We start from the raw sequence: 23,346 nt of genomic DNA, 5'->3' as shown, positions 1-23,346 counted from the left end.
ATAATGAAAAATCAGTGGGAAAAAAATCCAAATGTGCTTTAATAGCCTGCAGAGCTGACCGATTTCCGATGGAGGTCGATGACAAGCTCTGGCTTATGGCTTCGCCGCGCGATCTAATACATTCAAGGGAGGAATAAGGTTCAACGAAACTTTAACTTTCACAGTGTGTACAGTGTTGCACAGTTTTTAAGAGTAGAGATTTCCCTGAAAGGCCGACACAGACACAGGCAATGTTTTTAGTTTTCGGTAGGTAAACATATACAAAAGTACGAAACGTCTGAAACCTATGAAAATCCTATTCAGCCAGGCTTTGAAAACCTGACACCTACCCGAAAAGTAATTCCCGAAAAGTACTATCCTTAGTCTACCCCCGGCTCGCTCGGTCGGCTTGGATTGGGATCACGCGCTTCTCTCTTGAGAACGAGGCTAGCTGGAGAGAAGAAGGCCATCTTGGAAATAGTGTCTGGTGTAGTTGTCGCAGTTTCAAGATGGTGTGTACCGCCAATTACAGCTCCAATTTGCATCAGCATTGCTCAGAAGGATAAACCTTACTACTTCTTCTTTCTCTCTGTAGAGTTTCTTTGGATTTGGTCAGTCTGCCGAGCTAGAAGTAGAGCTCGCAAACTCGGCAACTCGTAAGCAAGTGGACGTTAAGAATGAAGACGGAAAGAAGGAGAAATTGTTTCTTTTCTACGACGGAGAAACTGTTTCTGGGAAGGTACCGAGTTCTATTAATTAGTAGTATTGAGAATCCTGATTTTGATATCTGTTTTTATATTTTCAAATGAATTCTTATGATACTTATACAAGAACACCTAGACTCACAGAGTTACTGTCTTAACTGAAACTAATAGCTAGAAATCATAAAAAATGTATGAAATTTACAATAAAATCAAGTACTAAAATAAGCAAAAGTATGGCAATCGATTTAGCAAGACCCCTCTAGCAGCTCACGCCTTTAGCGCTTGTGTGATTTGTTGGTGGTTAAAAAGTATCTTGATTTTACATACCCTCTTTATTTACCCAAAAGGTTGGACAGTCTGATATGATTTCTACAAATTATGCTTTTGTCCCAGTGAAATAATACTATGTTGTATTTCTGAACCAGACTGATGAATTAAGGCTTAGTGTAGAATACTTCTCATTACAATTATTTAATTTGTGATATTGTTGTTCTCTTTTATTGAAAAGGTGAATGTAAAGCTGAAAGTTCCTGGAAAGAAACTGGAACACCATGGAATTAAAATTGAGTTTGTCGGACAGATAGGTATGCAGAGATTGTGTGTATGTTATTTTGTTACACTGATGCAACATTGTGTGATTTTTTAATTGAGGCTGCTGTATGTTCAATGGCACTTTGTCATAGTGGGTTCATTAATTTGATGAAAGTCCTGGAAGGTTTTAGGTCAGGGATGCGCTTTATAAATCTACACAGTTTTGGAATGAGTTTTGGTCCAGAACAAAAATGAAGTATATACCTGTATTTTGTTTTATTAATAGTAAAAAAATAAATATTAAGAATATTTTATTACCTGACATTCAATAGTGAATCTTTGATACAAACATTATGCGCATAAAATGGCTATGCCTAAAAAATTACCAGGTGAAGACTTTAAAGGAATGGGCCTTTGCCATTTTAATGACTTTGGAAGATGTCACAACTACATTTCAGAAACATTTGGTCTGAAATATAATGTGTTTTTAAAGTCTGCAATCATTATTCTCTCTATTTTCAGAGCTTTTTTATGACCGTGGTAATCATCATGAATTCACATCATTAGTAAGAGATTTGGCACCCCCTGGAGAGTTGACACAGAGTACAAATTATGATTTTGAGTTTGTCAATGTGGAGAAGCCTTATGAAACTTACACAGGAGCAAATGTCAGGCTAAGGTGAGTTTGTACCCTTTTACTAGGTAACTATATGTCATCTCATTTGAGACACTGCTATAGTGCATGTAACACTTGCTAATGTTTGTGCAACTTGCCTTGAAATAATTATTATTTTTGTTGCACCATAGCAAGACAAGTTCAATCAGACATTACTTAGTCAATAATGGAACACGCCATGAAATGGACATGTAACATTTTATTGCAAACTTACTTAGATCGTTCAGGTGTGGATCTATACCAGTTTCCACCGTTTCACACTTATCGGTCAGAATTTTTTTGTAATAAATATGTTTTTAGGAAAAAACAAAACTTTCCAAGTTGAAATCTGGAAAATGGTTTGGACAGTCAGTAAATATCCTGTCTGAATGGGAGCATGTCACTGGACCCCCTTTAGAAGCTTGTCCTTCTGGTGCTTGTTTAGGATGTCAATCAGGATTATTCAAGATCTGCACCTGTCATTTTTGTACTTTCTGCAATGCTTGAGAAGCAAAATCCTACATTTAGAAGTACATCAAACAGGATGGTCAATAAGTGTTGGGAGATTTCCCTGCCCCTGCCCCTGTCTACTCTTATAAGAACTAAAGGAATTTGGAACCAAAAGAACTTCCTAATTGTATAAGTCCCTGCCTATGTAATTGCTGACCAGGCAACTAGAAAATATTCTAATTTACAATTTAAATTTCAATATGAGTGACAGCCCTGCTAAAGTTGTAGAAAAATTGTAAATATGCTCTATCACTATGTGTTGAAATGGTCATTGAAATGGTATATGAAACGCTGCCTCATGTATATTGAAATACTATCTTTGCTTATTGTAATGATATTAATGAATTTTGTAACCCCCTATTCACTGATAGTCATTCTTTGATTTTGCACTGTCTTAAGGTATTTCCTGCGAGTCTCCATCATCAGGCGAATCAGTGACATCTCTAAAGAGTTAGATCTTGCAGTCCACACTCTGTCAAGCTTCCCTGAGATGAATAACAGGTACTAATTAAAATATATAACAAAAAGAAAGGTTCTAAGCCAATATATGAGTTCTCCGTTGCTCAAAGTGGACAGAGCGCCCGCCCGGTGCTTGGGAGGTCATACATGTAGGTTTGAATCCGGTTGGGGATTTTTTCTTTGTCCCACTCTTGTGACTGATCATTTCATCTTCATATATGTAAGTGGTTGAAAAAGAACTCGGAAGCATTTAGGCTTGAATATTTTCAGGTTCTTTTTCGATGGCTTAGGTTTTCCATTCTGATGATTCTGTTCATTTCGATTATTCTGATGCTTGGGCATAAGTGCTGGGTTGTAAGATAATTATTATTGTGGATATTAAAAATAGCAATATACAATTCAATACATGTAGGATGAAATCATCGTAATATAGATCATTAATTATGGTGTTGTTTCTTTTAGCATCAAGATGGAAGTTGGAATTGAAGATTGTTTGCATATAGAATTTGAATACAACAAGTCAAAGTAAGATCAAGTAACAGCAGATGTTTATGCAGCTGGCATGTGATTGCTGTTACATTGTACATTTATATCATTTTCTTGGTTTGGCTTGCTGCAATGAAGACACTATTGCTTTTACTAATTGTTCTTGTCAAACACTGTACACTGTACTACCAATGAAGGCACTAAACATGCTGGTACGTTGTACTTGGTACATGCATTTTCTGAAATTAAAGATATTGCCTGACTTTGGTGTTTACTCTTCCAGAATATTGGCCAATTTTTTAAAGGTCTCTGAAATACCTTTTGCTCATTATTAGTGATTTGTTTTCATATCAACATTTGCTTGCAATAATACTTCAGATGGTGCAGCCTTTTTTGTAGTTCTTGAATTTTGCTTGAACTTTAAGTTAAAATGTTTTACTCTAATGCATCCCTTTACTTTCACACATACGTAGCAGATTCTCTACAAACCATTTTTAACATGTTTATCATTAACAATATTTTTACTTCAATAATGCTTGTCCATCTAAGTTCTAATTTAAGTGAATTTTTATCCAGATATCACTTGAAGGATGTAATTGTGGGTAAGATTTATTTTCTTCTTGTGCGGATCAAGATAAAACACATGGAGTTAGCAATTATCAAAAGGGAAACAACTGGCACAGGTAGATCTTTTATTGTTATTATGATGATCTAGTTACTTTTGCTTAATTTAATAGTATAGCTAATACTGCGGTTGGAAGTCAAGTTGTACAATGTACATTAGGTAACAGAAAATGAAAAGTTTACAGGAGTCATCTCTTCTGTTGATGTTCAATGTATGAATCTTAGCAGCCGTGCTCCGTCATCTTTGTTATTAGCCCTTTTCCCCAGAGTGATTATCGTTACCAGTATGTAGTTCTTCAGCTACAGTACTGGTGTATGTGTCACAGGTCAAAATTAAATTCAGGTTAAAATCTTTTAACCCAGGTTGATTCTCTGTTTCCTTTGTCTCCTAGCCATAATTCATGAATAGTTAGGGCTACGAGACAAGAGAAATTGAGAATCAACCCAGGTGAAAAAAATTTTACCTTAATTTAATTTTGATCTGTAACAAAAAAATCATACAATAGTGACTACAATAAATATTTATTAGATAACATTCAGTAGTGAATGTCTATAACATACTGGTTTATTTCCAAACAGCTTGACGATGTAAAGAAGTTTTAAACTTATGAAACTGTCATATTCAAATATTGGTCATAGTAACTCATTCTTTTATTCATTTTTTTTTTTTCTTTAGGACCCAATACCTACAATGAAAATGAAACAATTGCCAAATATGAAATCATGGATGGAGCACCAGTCAGAGGTATTGCCCCTGAATCATTTCTCAGGTTTCCCATAACCCCTCACACCCTACAGTAGCTGTGATCAACAGTAATTATAATTGAGATTTTCCTAATGCTGTAGTGCTGTTACTTAGTACAAATGGAGATTTGGTAACTAATTTATTTGCACCCTTTCCTTAGCTGGACAGGCTCAAACTAATCTCTTATTAAAAGGTTAAGAATAATAGCCGCATTATCAAAACAACTTTCTTTAATTTACCAGACGTGTTTCAATAGTACATGTACATGTATGCGTCATCTTCAGTGTTACATAATTATTGTGAAATTGCTCTTGAATTTAATTCGTGGGCAGTGTTACCAAGTTTGTTGCATACTTCAAAGTTTCAATTAGTGACATCAAGGGACTTAAAGGGAGAGAGGCAGGTTTATGTGTTTCACCTGCCGGTTGAGGTCGGTTTTCTCCCATTTTATTACATGGATTCCTTAAGCTTAACTCAGTACTTAGTAGCTGCAGAGTCAAAGATCTTGAAGGAGTCCAGTGTGCAGGATGTTCGACAAAACTCTGAACTCTGTAGACGTCTAAAACAATCTGTTTGAAAGTTAGTGTTTGCGTATTAGTGTGGAGAAAATGTTGGCTGGTTTCGCCAGGATAACAAGCATTACATCTTGCACATACATGCGAAGCCCTACAGGGACAGCATCTTACACATTTTAATGCATGAGGACCTACCTCACTCCAGAAGAAGTGGTGTTATATGGTCAAGAAAACATGTTATTACACAGCTGTAGTTATAATTCTTGCTGCAAAATAATTCTGGATTTTTTGCAGCTTTGAGATATTAATTTTCCTAGAGTTGATGTGCTAGACCATACTGTAGAACAATAGTATAATCTTCAAAATACCAACGTATTTAGAACCTTCTCCAATGTCCTGGTGTTGAGAAGATGTCTCACCCTATTTATCCGACATAAACTACCAACTGCAGTAAACATGACAAAACAGGTTTTGTAATATGCTCATCAAAGCTAAGGGTGGACTCTACTTGAAGTCCCAGGTCTCATGGTACATGTAAATGGCCCTACATGTACAATGCTAAAAAGACATTTATCTCTGTTTTCACGAAATATGAAGTAGCTAGTAACAACAATCTAGCAGTTTAGCAGAAGTCACTTTAGGGTTTTTTTAGCCCCAATTTGGCAATGAAGTGTGTTTCTTTTCTAGCAGCTACATTAATTTTGTTTTATGTATATTCTTTTTTGTTTTAGGAGAATCTATACCTATCAGACTTTTTCTTGCTGGTTATGAACTGACACCAACTTTTAAAGATGTCAACAAAAAGTTTTCTGTGAGGTACTTCTTAAATCTTGTGCTAGTTGATGAAGAAGAAAGAAGATACTTCAAGCAGCAGGTATGCCACTTTTATTATTAATAATTCAAAGAAGACAGACTGCAAATTACTGTTAAATAATCTCCTCCACTATAAAGCTGTGGCTTTATTTGTCATGTCCGTTGTGTTACATAAATTGTTATGGCATTTCCATTTCCATTTTCAGCATATTAACCAGCTTCTAGTGTAGTTATTGGCACTGGAGCATATTTTCTACTGTGGCATTCCAGGGTTCACACAGTCTTGAAAAGTCCTTGCATTTTCTTTTGTATTATCTCTTATATTTGTTGTTTTATGCAAGAATTAACTATTGATCAATTTAATCAAGTGAACTGAAAAATGTTGAGAAGTTGGTGAAGGAAGCAGTTCAACCCGTAAACGTCCTACAGGGTGCAAAGGAAATCATTTTTACAGCTTGCCATGTGGAAAAGCTGAAGCAGCATTTACTAGCCCAGACGTCATTTTAACAAGCCCCAAAAACTCTTTGTCCAGCAGAATTGATTTCACAGTTCTCTGTTATTCAAATTCCTCAAAAAACATCACTTGCGCATTGGACAAGTTAAAAACAGAATTGACTAGCCCTATAACAAAATCCATTAGCCCCATGCTATCGGACACTACTTTCTTTGCATGCTGTCCTATTAGAATGGACTGGGAATGTGCGTTTTTGTACAATCTGTGATATTACATTCCTGGTAGGTGAACCTTGAAAAGTGAATGCATCCCTTGAAAAGTCCTTTAAAAATGGTTGTAAATTTTTGTATGAACCCTGTATTCCTGAAAAATATTGGAATCTCTTTCTCCCTACTTAGTAGTTAGAAACCCTGTAAGTAGCATTTAATTTCTCTATCAGTACATAATCACAAACAGTACATTTATCTCCAGTTAACATGTTAACCGGTTTATGAAATAAATAATGAATGGTTGCATGCAGTGTCGCACAGTACAGTACAAACACTGCTTTCTTGACGTAAAAGAACCCTGTTTTGGTGGAAAAGATGTATAGAGGGGATGACTGTATTACTAGCCAGTGTCACAGACATAATTTTATCTCGGTTAGCAACGTCTGCAAAGCAGTGCCGAGATCCTTGTTCTGGGCCCCAGCGGACTCAACAAATTACCGGAAGTGTGTTTCAAATTTACTTTCATCCTGATTGGCAAATCGGCAATGTGTTTTTTGACAGGCCAATCATGGCAAGTAATCAAATCCTGGTACACAGATAGGGCCCCAGAACAAGGATTTTGGTGCTGTTTTGCAGACAGACTTAACCAGAGTTTGATTTTTTCTGTGGTGCAGGCTACTGCTTTACAGGAGTGAATGGATATCGATATAAAGAAAAGTTGGTCATGCAGAAAAATTAATTTATTTTTATTTGAATTTTAAGTTTCTTCCATTCGCCTACAGGTCTACAGGTACAATTAAATATAAATACAAGTGGCATATAGATAACATAGGTAGGGAATCCTCTAGTGGCCTAGGGTGTTTAAGATAAGGGGCCAATGAAAGAGGTATTTAATTACAATGTAGTAGGGCATACACACAGTATTAACATCATCCATCTGCGATTGTCTCTTAAAGGAAATAGTTTTGTGGAGAAAAGGAGACATAAAGAAAAAATCAGGGATCCTAACAGAGAAGCTAAAACACTCAAGAGATGAAAACAAGCCAGCAGACGATGAAGAGTAAAATAGAACTTTTTTGATTAGAAAATAAACAAAAAGTAGAAGAGTAATAAGAGCTATAAGTTTAAGAACAAGATTGGGGGTGTTTAACCCGTCACTTCTTAATAGTGGTCCAAAAAATTCACACAAAAACTCAAATTTTTACTTGTAAATTCCTAAGAAATGAAAAGAGTCCTACAGAAAAGTTCTGCCATATAGTATAGGTTTCATTTGAATGGTAACATCGCAGATTCTCATCCCAAGATAGCAAAGTTAAAGTACCAAAATAGTCTCACCATAACATACATTTTAGACGAGGAGTGAAGGGGTTTTTTTTTTATAATGGCATGGCTTCACTTCCACTGCTTATGTGCCTTTCAAAACTCGCCACTGTAACTTTATGAGTTTTGCAACTAGTGATTGCATTGCACTTCTTGTGGCTCTCAATCAGATCATTGAGGGCATGAAGACACAGTCTGTATGATTTTGAAAGAAGCATTATCATGCAGCCATCATGATCAAAATGAATTACAAGCTTGTTAGTGAGTGAAGCACCCTGCCAGCAGAGTCTTTCTATTGCTTGCTCAAAATGAGGCTCTGCTTTATGGGTGTGAGTACAGTGAATAGCAGGTGAAAAGTGATTGATTTTGTAAAGGGGAATTCAGTTTCTTAATCTGTAAATGTCTGCCACTAAGTAGTGTCTCCTTAGGTAATAAACTTGCCGATTTTGAAACAACTAGTATCCATAACTACTGTTGTTGTGGTCCTTCAAAGCTGCTTTATGTTTCTATGCAGTTTCGATAGGGACCTTGAACTATTAATATTATAAAATCGAAATATACATTTGTATACATGTATGTAATGGTTGTGTATTTTTTAACCTCCCAAAATAATATTCTAGGAATGGGTAACAGGTGGATTTAGAGATTACCCTGTAAGCAGAGGCCATCCAAACTTTATACTATAGAAATTAATAATATTGAATTGGAGAGGGAAAGGCTGGTCCCTCATCTTCCCAATTTCTCAAGGAGGATTGTAGGTCCACTGCTCATGGGTGAAAGACACCCACAAGTTAAATGCGCAAGATACTGAGGAGTTACCAGTGGCGGATCCAGGCCTTCAGATAAGGGGGGAGGGGTGAGGGGATGCCCGGTCATCTAGACTCTGAGATAAGAAGTGGGGGCGGCCTCAAAAAAAAATTTTGTTCGGCCCTTGATGCCTCATTTTGGTCTAAACATAGGCAAGGGGGTGGGGCTCAGCCCCAGGCCCCTCCCCTGGATCCGCCACTGGTTACGAAACAGCATAAGCTGAATTGCCTGAAGTTCCTTCAAGGAACAACTGAAATGGTTATCTTTTAGTTGAGGTTGCTTAGGGGAATCAACATTTTCATCATTGTTACTGTTCATAAGAAATGAACTCACATGAGATTTTATTATTAAACAATGAAGAAATTCATTTTTTCATGGAACTTGTAATGGTTTCTAAGTAAATTTGAAAACTACATGTATGTCAGTAAGTTCAGCACACAGTTAAAGCCAAGTTAATCTCTATCACCCGTGCGGAATTAAATTCAGGTTGTCCATTTTTTTCTGAAGGCTTCTCAGCATCTCAAGGATGCTAGTCATAATAAATGTCAAAAGAAGGCTAAACTTGTTTTATAGAGAGCACACGTTTGGCCACATGAAAGACTGTTGATCCCATTAACATTGTGTGCCGAAAACTAGAAGATTTTTGTAGTGGTGTTCTTCTTCAATGCCTTTCTCATTTTCCTTTCTGATATCAGACGATTTTTTTTTTCCTTTTCCTTTCTTCTCCTCTCTACATTTTATTTTCCTTAAAAAGGTTGAACCAAGACCTTTAATTCAATTTTTTTCGACCTGTAATTTCCAGTTGCCTCAGTTCTATTATTATAATTTATTTCAATAATCATCTCTCTTCTCATCTACTTTGCTGGAATGAAAATGGAATTATTCAGACTTGCATGTATCTATTCAATTCCTTTTCGCTCTCCTCAACTGCAATCTTCAACTTTACTCAGTCCCTTCTGCGTGCCTTGACTTTAATCTTATTACATAATCTGACCACCCCTCTATTTTCATCTGCTCTAGACCCTACTCTACTTTCTGGAATGGGAATTAGCTAAATGTTAACTCGACTCTTCTTTACCCTACCATAGGCTTATATTGTCAATCATCTCTTTTCTCCTCTACATTACTCTGCTCATTGGTTGTATTACTGAGACCTCATGATCCATATATTTCCACTCGCCTCAACTGCAATCTCCCGTTATCAATCGTCTCCCCATATTACATGCTCCACTCAACTGAAATGAAAAAGCTTTAACTCACACCTGCTACTGGTGGATCCAGTTCCTGTAATTTCGACTTGCCTCGACTTTTATCTTCTTTTACATAAATCTCTTCTCTTGTACTCTACTCTATTTACTCGGATAGGAATATTATTCTAACACACTGTTAAATCTACTCTAGTCTTATCATAGTATTTATTAGCCTGCGAGAGCATCCCGTTTTCTCGGCTCTAATTTCTAGTTTCACCCGCCGAGACTCCAGAAGAATAGAAGGGAAAGACAAATTATCGACAGATCCTTTGACGGCAATTTTGGCGAGTTTGGACTATATTTATGGGGTTTATGGAGCTTCGAGCTGTAATGGTCGGCTGCAGAATTCTCAGCCTTCCCATTTTTCTTATTGTTAGTACAACTCAAAATCTTAAACGTCGACAAAACGGCTTCCAAATGGCTCTAGAGGCGAAGAGACAGTAAAAAAACAAAACAAAACCACAAGGTAAGTCATTTTTATCCCCATTTTTTGTCAAAAAAAAAACAGGACGTATTTTGTTTATTTTCATACATTCACTTCTAAAATTCAAAGTCCAACGAACTCCCACAGAGTTGGGCGGCCTGTGGTTATTTGCTTGCAGATAACCATTCTCGTTTCCAGCGCTTCGATCCTTTTGGTCAGTGTCGGGATCGATCCCCGACGCTGACCAAAAGGATCGAAGCTCTGGGAACGAGAATGGCAGCAGCTGCAGCAGATAACTGACTATTTTGCTTCCACTACACAACCGAACAAACAAAACAACGCTAGGAGGCATGGGCGCGTCGGTCAGCCAGGCCCATGATACACTTTATTAACTAACGTGAAAAACTCCACTGTTACAGTAATTCTAAGAACACGCCTCAGCCGGACACGTAAACCCGAAAAAACCAACTGTTGAAAAAATAGGGACCGTGCAACCCCAACCTATGCTATGGTGTCGCCTTTGGGGTTATAAGGCAAAACTAATAAAATAAAGCCTAATAACATGAAGACGAGCAGTAAACGAGAAGCTACATAAAATAGCTAAGAAACATCGGGACCAGTACAGATGGTAACGAAATTAAGGCTAACAGAATAAGTGAAAACTAGACTAAATAAAGTAAGTTGACGCGGCGAGGCCGACCGTAGAATGACACCGGCATAAAACTGAAGCCGATGAGTTCTTTTTTTTAATTACTTGGAACATAAACCGGCGTAAAGCAGACACTACATAAGTACAAAAAACATGACAAGTAAGAGTTTAAGAACAGTCTTTTTTAATAAGACGTCACCAACATAGGTTCAGTGTCATACATGTTAGGCATCTGTTGCGTACCATCTCTTTTTCCGAAAAACCGCTTATCAAAAATACATTTTAAAAAACCTTCCCAAAATTGTGAATCTCAAAAATCTGGATTTGGATTTGATCCGAAGAATCCACCCTGAGTGAGGATTTTATGGATTCATGATCCGTTTTTGGATTCGGAAATCCGGATTTGGATTTTCCCAAACAAATACACCCTTTAGTGTATAATGTAAGGCAACATTTATGACGTAATGCAGGACAGAGAATGCATTGTTTTTGAGCGAACGATCGATCACACAGATCAGAGAATCCACGAGCTGTGCGCGTGTTTGTGAGTCCCGTGCTCATCCCGTCTTCAACCAATCGTCGGGTGGATCATTTGCATCATGCGCGAATAGCATTTGCATTCATTTGCCCGCTGGAATTTATTTACTGCCTACCGCTCGTTGGCACTTAGCGATAGCTATAACTAGTCATAAGAAGCTAAATTCCAAAAATGATAGAAGATTTTCATATTTGTCGTTGATTTTTGGGTACTTAGTACTTGGAAAAGATACGAAAAACGCAGCTGGCAACGTCAACATGAAAAAAACTCTTTTTTACTACTATTGACCCATAGTGGTGGAGCGCGTAATAAATGTATATGCCCCCTGTATTGATATAACTTGCGCTGCAGTAAGCACTAAATACGATAATGTTGTTTTTATAAAAGCGGAAAAAATAAGACGATAACAGTACAGATCGCACGGCAGAATTACAGTTTTGTTCGTGTCAATAAGTTTAATTGAATATTATTTACAGAAATAAATATACAAAAATCGATTACACTACACACAGATCAGAATAGGTGGTTTTCACGCTACGTCATCGCCGCCATGCTGGTGGACGGTAAACAAAAGATCGCTCATTAGCTCGCTTTGTTTGTCCACCAGCATTTGTTCATTTCACCATTGTTATTTGTGTCTCCCGAGATTGCATGAAAACCACCTATTTGTACAAATCTTACATCATAACAAGTATGCGCAGAGTAATATTGTCGCCCACGGACTTATTTCAGTTTGATTCGAAGGACTGCCTGCATTTAGTACGTGTTCGATGTCACAACGCACAGCATAATTACTTGTACTTTTTCGTGTCAAAAAAAAATTGTTATTTACAGTGATAACAAGAATTTGTAATCATTCAAACGTTTATGTACGCCGTAGTTTAGTCGCTTGGACTTGCGTCAGATCCAAGGCTCATGCAACGAAGGGATTGCCAGGATTTTGTACTAGTTTTAAGACAACTGGACTTTTATTCTTCATCCCAGGCAATGACGATTCCAGAAAGAGATGCGTCCCGCTAGGAATTGTACTTTCCGATTGCAATCCACGTAGTGGCAGTTCCGGCCGGCACTCCTTACGGGAAAAATACCCCTAGGATTACTGGAGGGTGGCCTAACTGAGAACATAACAGAACCACTGTTACAATTCCCTGGCGATCCCAACAAACCATGAATCAAGAGGGAGGTATTCATCGAAGGGTGCCAGACCGTGGCTGGATTAATGTACTCTATAGGAATTATAGGAGCTTCAGTTAAAACCGGACCATCTGCAGACAAACAAAGCTAAAATTAGGATCACCCCAAGTGACATTGAGGTCGCTACACACTAAGAGACAACTTGCAGCAACACATCACGGCGAAAGATCACTTCATGTGTAAAGGTCGGGCGACTAGTTGCAGCAACACGGTGAGGCAACACGTCGCAGCGACAAATCGTTTCGAGTGTACTGGAGAATTTTTGTGAAAATCTTTGTCTCCGCAACAAAGTTTTGTCGCTGCAACAAGTCAGAAAAAAATAAAATCAGACTGAATTTGTGCGACTTTTTGCGGCGACAAAATTCTGTTGCAGCGACAAAGATTTTCACAAAAATTCTCCAGTACACTCCAAGCGATTTGTCGCTACGACGTGTCGCACGTGTCTCATCAAACCGAGGCTGTGAATAACAGCAAACATGAAGGAATCCGGATGGGTCCTGAACGCTCTGCTAAACTTTCAATAAATTGTTGCTGTTGAAGAATATTTTTCATTTTTTTTTCTGAAAAAATAATCGTCACTTTCGAGGGGCCATTAGTTTTGGAATTGTCGACATTCATCATTGGTTTACATGAAGCGTATCACTTTCACCATACCTTTTGTTACCCGACCCTCTTTACGCTTTTTTTTTGTCTTTCCCTTCCTCGTAGATTCTTCGCCGCCTACATATATAAGGCCCCGTCCACACGAAGACGATTGTAAACGCAAACGCTAGTAAACGCATATTTTTATCTCCGTCCACACGAAAACGATCATCGTTTACATAGCGTTTTAACCCGTCCACACGAAAACGCTCGTAAACGCATAAAACGATGTCATACACCGAAAGTTCTCTTTCCACTCTTCTGGTATCACCACTTGATCGGCAAAGTTGTTCCACCAGGCGCTTGTACGACCTGGTCTGGTCCAGAATCTTCTCTCTTTGCTCTCACGTCTGCATCTAAGTCGTTTTACTCGAGTAACAGTGCTTGTAGTTGTGGATAACAATCTTGAGAGGTTTAGTCTTCTTCTTTTGTAGTTTTCCTGTATATCGATTATTGCATGATTCAGTTGAATGCTCGCAATTATGCTTGAAATAAGCGCAAGCATGGCACAGCTCAACACTCGTTTGTACGCCATCTTGGAAACGCACTCGATAAAAGAGACTGGCGCTGACATCTGACGTCAGCGTTTTCACATCGTTTACGAAAATATACGTTTATGTATCGGTCAAATCGAAGCTTCAACATGCCCCCCCCCCCCCGGGCATTTGACTTTTTTTAAAATTATTGTTCAAATTCCCCCCTACCCGGGCCAAAATGCCGTTCAAATGCCCCACACTAGGGTCCATTCAGGTGATCAAATGCCCCCACCCCGGGAACATTTCACGGGCACAAAAATGACAGACGGACGGCGGAAACGCCTTCAGTTGTCGAACAAAATCTTTATAAATATAACAAAAACTGAGGAACACTGCTAGCGTATTTACTACGAACAAAAGTCTCGTGCAAAGCGGCTGAAATCGCTGCTACAAGGTCACTGAATGCTCAGCTTTTCTTCGTCATGCAACATACAAAGCGTTCATTTAAAAAAGATCCCACCTTTTGAGATTACTACATCATGACCATTTCACTGACATGCATCATTGCTCACCTTATTAATTAACATACCTGCAGTAGGTCAAAGTAGTTGACCGTTTTGTTTTATTTTATTTTATTTTATGTTGTTGTACTGAATCGCCGGTATAGGTATTGTACTTCATTGTAAACACAACAATAAAATACATTCATACATTCAAAGCCTGAATCCACTAACAAAAATTTTAAAATTTAAATACTTCAAATACGGCACAAAGCTTGTTTAAGCCCTTTCCTCGTAACCAATTGGCCACAAAGGCACAATCTTTTCCACGAAAATCCTCGAACACCGCGTCCCCCATGATAGCTCGCCACGCGAAAGATTTTACATGAAATCGAGGGTGGAGTTCAAATTCCCCACCCCCTGGAAGACTTTGATGATCAAATTCCCTCCTCCCCGGGACGGGGAAGGTGTCAAATGCCCGGGGTATGCCCGGGGGGGGGGGGGGGCATGTTGAAGCTTCGATTTGACCGATACATTACGGCCGTCCACACGAAGACGCATAAACAGCGTTTTCAAATTTATCCACTTTGGAGAGCGTTTTCGAATTTACGGGGCCTAAGACGACAACGGAAAGAAATAAATTTTGTGTTCATGGCTTTCTAAGAACTAAATAGCTGCCACAGTGTGCAATGATACTATGGTAACCACTGTTAGCCTGAATTTCATTCGTCTCGTCGAGTCGATCGCAAACTCCTGAGAAAGACTTCTGAATCAACGAGCCGCTAATGCTGTCCAGTGACGTCACTACCCTAAAACCGGGTAGTGATTTTGATTGGCTGATTGTCCAAATGTTCTATGAAGACACAGGTTTTCACTCATTCGAACGTTGATAAAAAGGTTCTACAACTACGCCTACTGTCCAATCTCAGAGGTTTTTAAGCGAACTGACCTTCGATTTTCACGGAACAAAGAAATAAGCATTCTGTCATAATCTATGGATTTAATTGAAACGTTCTGCCTGCACATAGCTCACCAGCTTCGGTGCCTTGTTCTGCCTTCCCACTTTTCCTTTTCCTTTTCTTTCGCTGAGGCTCGGCAATTTCTAGTATTGAAAAAAAAAACCGCGAGGAAGTTCATTACTTAATAATAGTAATAATAATAATAATAATAATAATAATAACAATAATAAGTAATGGTAACAGGACTGAGTGGAGTCCAATTCGGTCTGTAATCATACGAGTGATTAACAAAATCGGACGACCGCGTAGCGGGAGTCCGATTTGTTTAATAACGAGTATGATTACGGACCGAATTGGACGACACGAAGTTCTGTTACCAATTAATCATAACTTTAACAAAATTTGTGATATAATAGGCTATTTTTTAAATAAAAACTCAAGAAATTCGAAATTTTGTTTTGCTAGCAGTGAAAAAAAAGCCATTTAAGCGCGCGCGTGATGGCGCGTACTGTCCAATTACTTAGGCATGAAGCGTACTGTCCGATTAAACTGTCCAATTAAGGCTGAAATCAGGGCAGTTGATAGCCAATCAGATTTGACAATTTTGTTATAGTTATGATAATAATAATAATAATAATAATAATAATAATAATAATAATAACGATTTTATTAGTAGTACTTCCACGAGGTGGCTCTTCACCTACTAAAGCCCCAACCACAGTATACACTAGGAGTAATCGGAGCTTAGGAGAGTGCGTTCGATGTGCTTGTTAGGCGTACCGCTAGCAGTTTGATCATGGTATATTATATTTTAAACGTAAGGATTGTGTATCATTATAAAAAGTCGTGAAGGCTAGTGATATCGTGTGGTTCGTTTCAACGGCTGCAGTAATTTTGTCGAATGTGTTGATTTCAATGACTTGAGTGGAGCTCCTGTGGGTTGTTTATAAGTTTGCCGTCTAAATAACATAGACCTAAAATGCTCGTTTGTCCGGTGCAGGAAATATCACAAGTCATGATGAAATGGTGCCGCCGAGCTACACATCTCGGTAGCTTTTTTTGTGGCACAACGGCCGCCGAGCTACACAACTCAGTAGATTTACTGTGTGGCACCAACAACCGCCGAAACTTTTGAACAATGAAGGCTTTGGAAGATTCAGCAAACACAGATAAATAAAAGACCTTCAGTAAACTCTTGAAATATGTACGCTTTACGAAGATTCAGCAAACTTTTAAAAGATGAACGCTTTACAAAGACAGAATAGCAGAATAGCATCAGCAAACGTTTGAAAGATGAACGCCAAGGACACACGAAAACGTAAGCAAGCGCCTCAAAGCGAAGCAAATGTGTGTCGACACAAATGCAATCTCAAAAACCTCGCTTTTTTATTGCAGAGGACACCCAATAATGCACAGAACACCCAACAGAAATTAGGGGTTGCGTTTCGTCGAACGCAACAAAAAATCAAGCCGATTTTAAATTAAAAATGATATATACAATAAATTAAGAATAAATACAAAAGTTTTGATAAAAAAATATGTACAGTAATAATAAAAATCAGTCACACGCTTTCTCCTTCGGAGACTGATGAGCTTCTTCGCTAACCTAACGAACTTGTTATAGTCAGGCTCTTGCCTTAACCCATCAGGTAACGTATTAAATAATCTCGCTGCTGAGTCCTGAAAAGTGCCGCTTTCAGTTGGAATAGCCAACTTTGGTGCTTCAAGAGATCTTAAGTTATAGGCACTGATAGTATGGAATTTAAGGCGTAAGTAATCAGGCCAAACATCATCGTAGAGGGCTTTATGAGGGATTTTCAGTAGTGCCAGTCTCTCCTACTTTCCAACAAGAGGGAGTTGCCTCCAAGTACAGTTGAACCTCTCTACAATTAACGGCCACCTTGGGGACGGAAGAAAGTGGCCATAGTAGAGAGGTGGCCGTTGCAGACAGGTTGAAACAAGAGTGAATGTATGGACTGTCCGCCAAGAAAAATGGTTGTTGTAGAGAGGTCGCCGTTAGTGGAGGCTCGACTGTATTCCGAAATAGTAGCGAGTGTTTAACGATGTATCCAAAGTAATAGAACGCTACATAATTTAAGCCTCATATCAACAAATAGCGAAAAACGACATGAGTTTTCGTCTTTCTAGTCAAAGGGTGTCGGAACAAAATGGACCCTAAAGAACTAAGTAAGGTCTCTCCTTTCTGTTATCAACTACAGTCGAATCTCCACTAACGGCCACCTCTCTACAACGGCCATTCTTTTTGGCGGACAGTCCATACGCTCACTCTTGTTTCAGTCAATGGTCACTTTGTTCTGTCCGACCAAGGTGGCCGTTGTAGAGAGGTTCAACTGTATAAAAAGGATTTAATTGACCTTTAGTATACCTTCAGTCATCTCCTGCACTTTCCGCTTTTTTCTTGCTTTCTGTTTTCTTTCAAGGGATTCGTCTGTAATTATAAAATCAATTTTGAATGACTCAGTTTCTAAGAATTCTTTGAGATTCAAACAGACATACAGTGAAGCCCTGTTAATACGGACACCAAAGCGACATGCCGGCAAAGTGTCCGTATTGTGAGCGGAATGGAAAGCCTTGGTTATACTGTAAGATCGTACAATATATAACAATTATTCACCGAAGTAGAGGTGGCTAGTGTTGGATGTTTATCGAGGCCGCGAAGCGGCGAGGTAAATATCCAATACTAGCCACCGACACTGAGGTGAATAATTGTTTTAGTATATACTAAAACAGTGAGATAATTTAGCAGAAAAATGATGATTTTTAACTGAAATACTGTTGCCAACGATTACAATTTTGGCGCGCGATGACCGAACGGCCGCGGTCGTCGCTTTTTCTTAGCGACAAATAAAACTTTTGAAGGCGTTTGTTTAGCTCTTGCGGGGAAGTTTCTTTAAAAGGAGTTGTGAATTCTTTTTGTATTTAAAAAAATTCTGTAAAAAAGATTATTCAATTTAGTTTTAAGTTTATTTATGAACAAGTCAACTAAATAAAGTAATACAAGACTTAAGCTTAATTTGCATTTGTAAACAAAAAACTTTTTCACCGGTTTTATCGATAAATTCAAGTCTAAAAGACAAAAAGCTACCTGTTAAAACTTCCAAACCGAACTTCGTCAACTTCTTCATGTATTTCGGAAATAGCTTGCTTGATTAGTTGTGAAATTTCTTAGTTTGATACGGCAGCAAACCGGAAAGGCATTTTGCTCTCAACCTACGCGAGTAGCGGCATCGCTCGCTCGGAGGAACTGGAGGTGAATCAGTGAATAGTGCAGGATATTCACCAGGGCGGATAAAGGTTGGGCGGTGAAACGAGCGCTCCGCTCTTCATTTAATGTGTGATGCGGAGTAGGACTGGCACGAGCGCTCTTTCCGCGCTTCCGGTGCGCTTGAAGGCCGGCGAAATCTTCCTTTTTGCAAACCGGAAATCCTATTTTCTTTCTGTAATTTCAGGCTACAGTGTTAAATAGATAAATTCGTTTCATAACAATATCAATAAACAGTTTCATATGTTTGTGTCTGTATGTCTTTAAGTCAAACTTGTTGGTCGTATAATACCAAAATTTGAGTTTAATTTGAAAGTGTTGAATACCTCCTCCTTCCACTAAATATCACCTAATCGTCTTTCGCCGTTTCGTTTGCAAAAGCTTAACACTTCTTAACCTCAATTTTTACATATGTTAAAGGGGGATAAATTTTGTATAACATAACAAAAAATTAGATTGATATATATTGATATAGTGGCGTTATATTTCTTCAAACTTTGCTTCTCGGGTGCAACGCGCCATGGCGATTCGCGCAATGCGTTGCAAATCCGGCAACCGCATGTAAACAAAATTTATTGAGGTCAGTTGTAAGGTTTTTTCTCCGTTTTTCTCTCTAAAACAAAACAAGGTAAACAGTAAAAACTGAGGGAAAACTAATTTTGAAGTTTCGAAGAAACAGAAAGACGTATGAGATGGTTTTTTTTTTCAAAATTAAAAAGAAGGATGATGGTGATTGAAATTAGCATAATTTCACCTTGCACGAGCTGCACGCATTTATAAAATACACGTCATCTAGTTATAAAACACGATCTGCTGTCTTTTAGTTTTGCCATGGGTGACATGGATGAGATTTTCCTTCGTGTTTTAGACAGTACTTAGATGTTTTTGTTTTGGAATAACATCGACATTGGCGAGTAGCAGAACGAAAATATAATTCAGTGGTAGAGTCATGGAAGTAATAAAAGAAACCCTTTGAAAGCGATGTTTGTCTACTGCAACTAAACCTCCCGCAAAAAATAGCAACATTTGCCTCTCGGAGACAGCGTACCAGCACAAAGGAACGAGGAAGAAGTACAAGAAAACAAATCAAGCCGCTAAATTCAGTGACAGCGGCAGTGTCTAATGTACAAACCACATCGCAAGCCCTGACCGAAGTCGAAAACAAGCGACATTTCTAAGCAGAGTCCCAGTCCACTGCATCACACCTTTTTGCTCGGACACGCTCGTTTCACCGCCCAACCTTTATCCGCCCTGATATTCACTGATTGAGTCGCCAATCAGAGCGCGCGAAAAACACTATCCACTGTTTTAGTATATACTAAATAGATTTAGCCAGGGCTAAAAGCGAAGCTCTCGATAATATTTATAGTTTGTTCAAACAAAATATAAAATCGTGTAATGCTAAGCGGCGAAGGCATGCAACGCCGGAAAACGGTGAAAAACAACAATAGCCCTAATTAGCAAAAGCAACTTTGCACAAGCAGCACATTTTTTAATTTATGTACATTTCTTTGCCGTTGTTTTGCACACTACAACGTGAAACTTCCAGAAACTTCTTAGTTACACGTTTTATGGAGGAAATGTCGTACGTGTTTCCGTTCACTTTTTTTCACTGCCGCTCATTTTCACCTTGCATTGGTGGCGGCTAGCATTTCTCATTTTGTCGTCGCTACAAAATTTTTATGTTGTTCTTCCAACAAAAAAATGTCTCGTTCGGTTTTTTATCTCTCGCTCTAAATGCCTGTCACCCTTTTTCTCGTTGAGCTTCGCTGGACTGCCGCCCACTTTCTCTTTTTCTCTGTCTTTCTCTTGCTCTATACTCCAAATCTGTGGACATGACAATTTATCTAAGCTTAATGACTTTAGCAAACACAGGTACAGAAACAATTTTCGCTTTCCGTTTTCGTCTTTATTGACTAATTTACTTTTCAAGACGCTGGTGGCTATGCAATTTCCCACCAAAATAACCTCGAGTTGCATTTGGGTTGCCATAACTGTTGATTGAGATATTTTACATTGGTATGCCTGTGGTGCGGACTGACGGTCTCTCGGGCGGGCGGTTGGTGTACGGTCACGTGATTACCAAATTTTCTCGGATGGATAGATTACTTCATTTTCTTACCCATGGTGCTCCGATGGCGGGCTTCGCGCGCGAGAGCTCCGCTATAAATTTACGCTTTTTTCTTAATTATTGTTTACAACCAACCTTGTAAGGAACCTTGTTCATTGTACGCGCTGGAAGGCGAGCTGGGAAGATTCAACTCCTGCAAACGAGTAAATAGTGCCATGTAGTTCGAGTGATTATATATGTAAGCTGTTGAGGACTGACCAATCGACTGACAGAAGCGTCACTTACTTATACGACTTAAAATGGTCGTTTAGTTATATACCCAAAGTTCAATCAAAATGAAATGTTAGTGACAACTACACTGTAATAGTACATAGTACTCGACCAAAATTTCCTTTCAAAACACCCTTAGGCAAAGTTTTCAGACTTCACGAAAGTCGTTAAAAACTTTTAGACTTGTTAGACCAAAAGTAGCTCAAGCATGCTCCAGAAACAAACACGTCGACGCTGTCTTGAAGGCACAATATACATCCACTAAGGACTTGGGTTAAGATTATTTGTGTACTGTATTTGCATACAATGTGGTATTCACATTAATGATATGGAAAATCCTGAAACAAAGCGTTTTATTCCCAAAGGGTTTGAATTAGGTACAACATTGAGTTAGCCGAATTGGTCTATTCACCCAGAACCACAAAAATCAGACGCCTAGCCATTCAGATTTGCGTGTGAACAGAGTGAAAATATTGAACGGTCCCGTATCAACGACATGTCCGGTCAAAATTCCTTCGTTGATGAGAATGAGGCTCCGAAGAAGAGTGAAGTTATAGTAACTTTGCTAAACACCAAGGCTGGCTGACTCCTCCATCAACAAGAGCCTGATTGACAAGCTTTTAACGAAAAAGGTCTACTCGGAATACTGTTTCAAATAATGCCCTTGAAAGGATTGATCGTTATCCGGCCTAGTTACCTGTTTAAGGGACAAGCGTTCCGACTGGGGCAAATCTTGAATCTCAGTCTGTGGCCACATGTCCTATGGAGTAAATAAAGAAAAACGTACGGTTTATCTCGCAGAAAAGCCAGTTCAAAACTTTTATACCGTAGTTAATACAGCAAAATACTCTTGAAGAAATTCCTAGGGCTAGAAAGTTCAAATAACTACTCAAATGTTCTTAAAGCATAGCCCGAAAGAAATTGGCTGTCAGATATCGAAACCATCAGCATCATTAGGATTTTGCTTTCGGGCTATGCTTTAAAAACATTTGAATAACAAAATACCATTTTTTTTTTAAGATTTGGTCAAACCAAATTGATACGCCTCCTGCTAAAGTGAAACATGTCAGTCAAACAGACCCCTCTCGACCAACCCCGTTTATCTTTGTTTGTTAATAATTTTATTTTAATATTTTCATCTTTGTTCGTTAATAATCTGACCCAAATTGCTTCCAAATAATCAATGGCATTTTTTTCTTTTAACTCATTACGGGTGTTAATGTCTTTCAGGTGTCTTACATTGTTAGAGCCCAGCTAGGGTGAATAATGCACCTATCAATGTAAATCCCGTGGGGGAGGGGGGGGGGAGTGCGGGAAAGGGGTGGGGATTTGATGCCTGAGACTATCCCCGCTGTCGGGCTTTTGATCGTGCAAAGCGACCCCGGGGTCGGGACATTTGACTTTGACCGACAGAAGCCTGGTATTCCTGGTATCAATTCAGAAGCAGTTACCATGTCCGTTCCTCGAGGCTTTCTGAAAGTCACGCTGTTGGAGAAAGGTCATCCTCGGAGACCCAGGGGCAGATAGTGGGGACGAGGGAAAGTCTAAACGGGCGGAAAAATGTGGTGCGAAGAAAAGCAAAGAACGGCGAGAAGAGCCCCTGGGGACAATGTCTTACGATATCAGTCCCAAACGGTCGCCGCCGTTCTGGCTTCTGATTGGTGCAAGAAAAACACAAGATTTCTGGCACCAATCAGAAGCCAGAACGGCGGCGACCGTTTGGAAAGGGTCTGGTAAGACATTGTCCCCAGGGGCTCTTCTCGCCGTTCTTTACTTTTCGTCGTTCCATATATATTTTTCCGCCCGTTTAGACTTTCCCTCGCTACCTTTATCTGCCCCTGGGTCTCCGAGGATGGAGAAAGGTATGAAGTTTTCATTTGTTTTAATCGCCATAATCCGATACTTTAAACTGTCGTCTAAACAGATAATGTCTATTTTAAGAAAGTTTGTATCTTCAAGTTCCCATCTGATTTTAAAACTCGATTGAAATCGAATTCCACCATGAAAGTCAGAGGATTTTTTACGAGTCACTGATCCGACCTGTTCCGACAAGTTGAACAGATGTAATAAAGCAGTTTACGTTTCATTAATATTATAATAGCACGGTCAATCTTCCTGGAGTGATTTTGTTGTTCAAAATAAGAAATGCTAGTGGAGAGAGAAAATACTTAATTACTGCGAGTAACTTAATGGAGCTTAAGTTAACATTAAATAAAAGTAGTAAGAACGTACTTTTGAAATGTTCTTTTATTCGTTTTATATAGTATTATAGTATTGTT

General features: G+C 38.7%; 1 protein-coding gene and 1 long non-coding RNA gene across 2 annotated transcripts; one reads left to right on the top strand and one right to left on the bottom strand.

The window, feature by feature from the left end:
* Nucleotides 1-393: 393 nt before the first annotated feature.
* LOC140928983 (vacuolar protein sorting-associated protein 26B-like) lies at nt 394-9,191 on the top strand. The gene is made up of 10 exons (XM_073378796.1): nt 394-491; nt 575-718; nt 1,192-1,267; nt 1,737-1,893; nt 2,779-2,880; nt 3,301-3,363; nt 3,901-4,007; nt 4,625-4,693; nt 5,940-6,082; nt 7,641-9,191. Exons 1-10 carry the CDS (start codon nt 489-491, stop codon nt 7,746-7,748), a joined length of 972 nt encoding a protein of 323 aa, XP_073234897.1. The 5' UTR covers nt 394-488; the 3' UTR covers nt 7,749-9,191.
* A 3,151-nt stretch (nt 9,192-12,342) lies between these two features.
* LOC140927178 (uncharacterized) lies at nt 12,343-15,588 on the bottom strand. The gene is made up of 3 exons (XR_012164538.1): nt 15,518-15,588; nt 13,521-13,586; nt 12,343-12,937 (listed from the first exon to the last, which is right to left on the bottom strand). It is a non-coding gene; the product is annotated as an uncharacterized lncRNA (long non-coding RNA).
* Nucleotides 15,589-23,346: the final 7,758 nt, after the last annotated feature.

The sequence above is a fragment of the Porites lutea genome, chromosome 2 (assembly GCF_958299795.1).
Source record: "Porites lutea chromosome 2, jaPorLute2.1, whole genome shotgun sequence".
Classification (NCBI taxonomy): Eukaryota; Metazoa; Cnidaria; class Anthozoa; order Scleractinia; family Poritidae; genus Porites; species Porites lutea.
This window is presented reverse-complemented; position numbering and strand designations above follow the sequence as displayed.

Bases quoted from the DNA above. Each gene is read 5' to 3' on its own strand.
- LOC140928983 (XM_073378796.1), top strand. The intron at 719-1,191 runs GTACCGAGTTCT...TTTATTGAAAAG, and splicing joins GAGAAACTGTTTCTGGGAAG to GTGAATGTAAAGCTGAAAGT. The intron at 6,083-7,640 runs GTATGCCACTTT...TGTCTCTTAAAG, and splicing joins GAAGATACTTCAAGCAGCAG to GAAATAGTTTTGTGGAGAAA.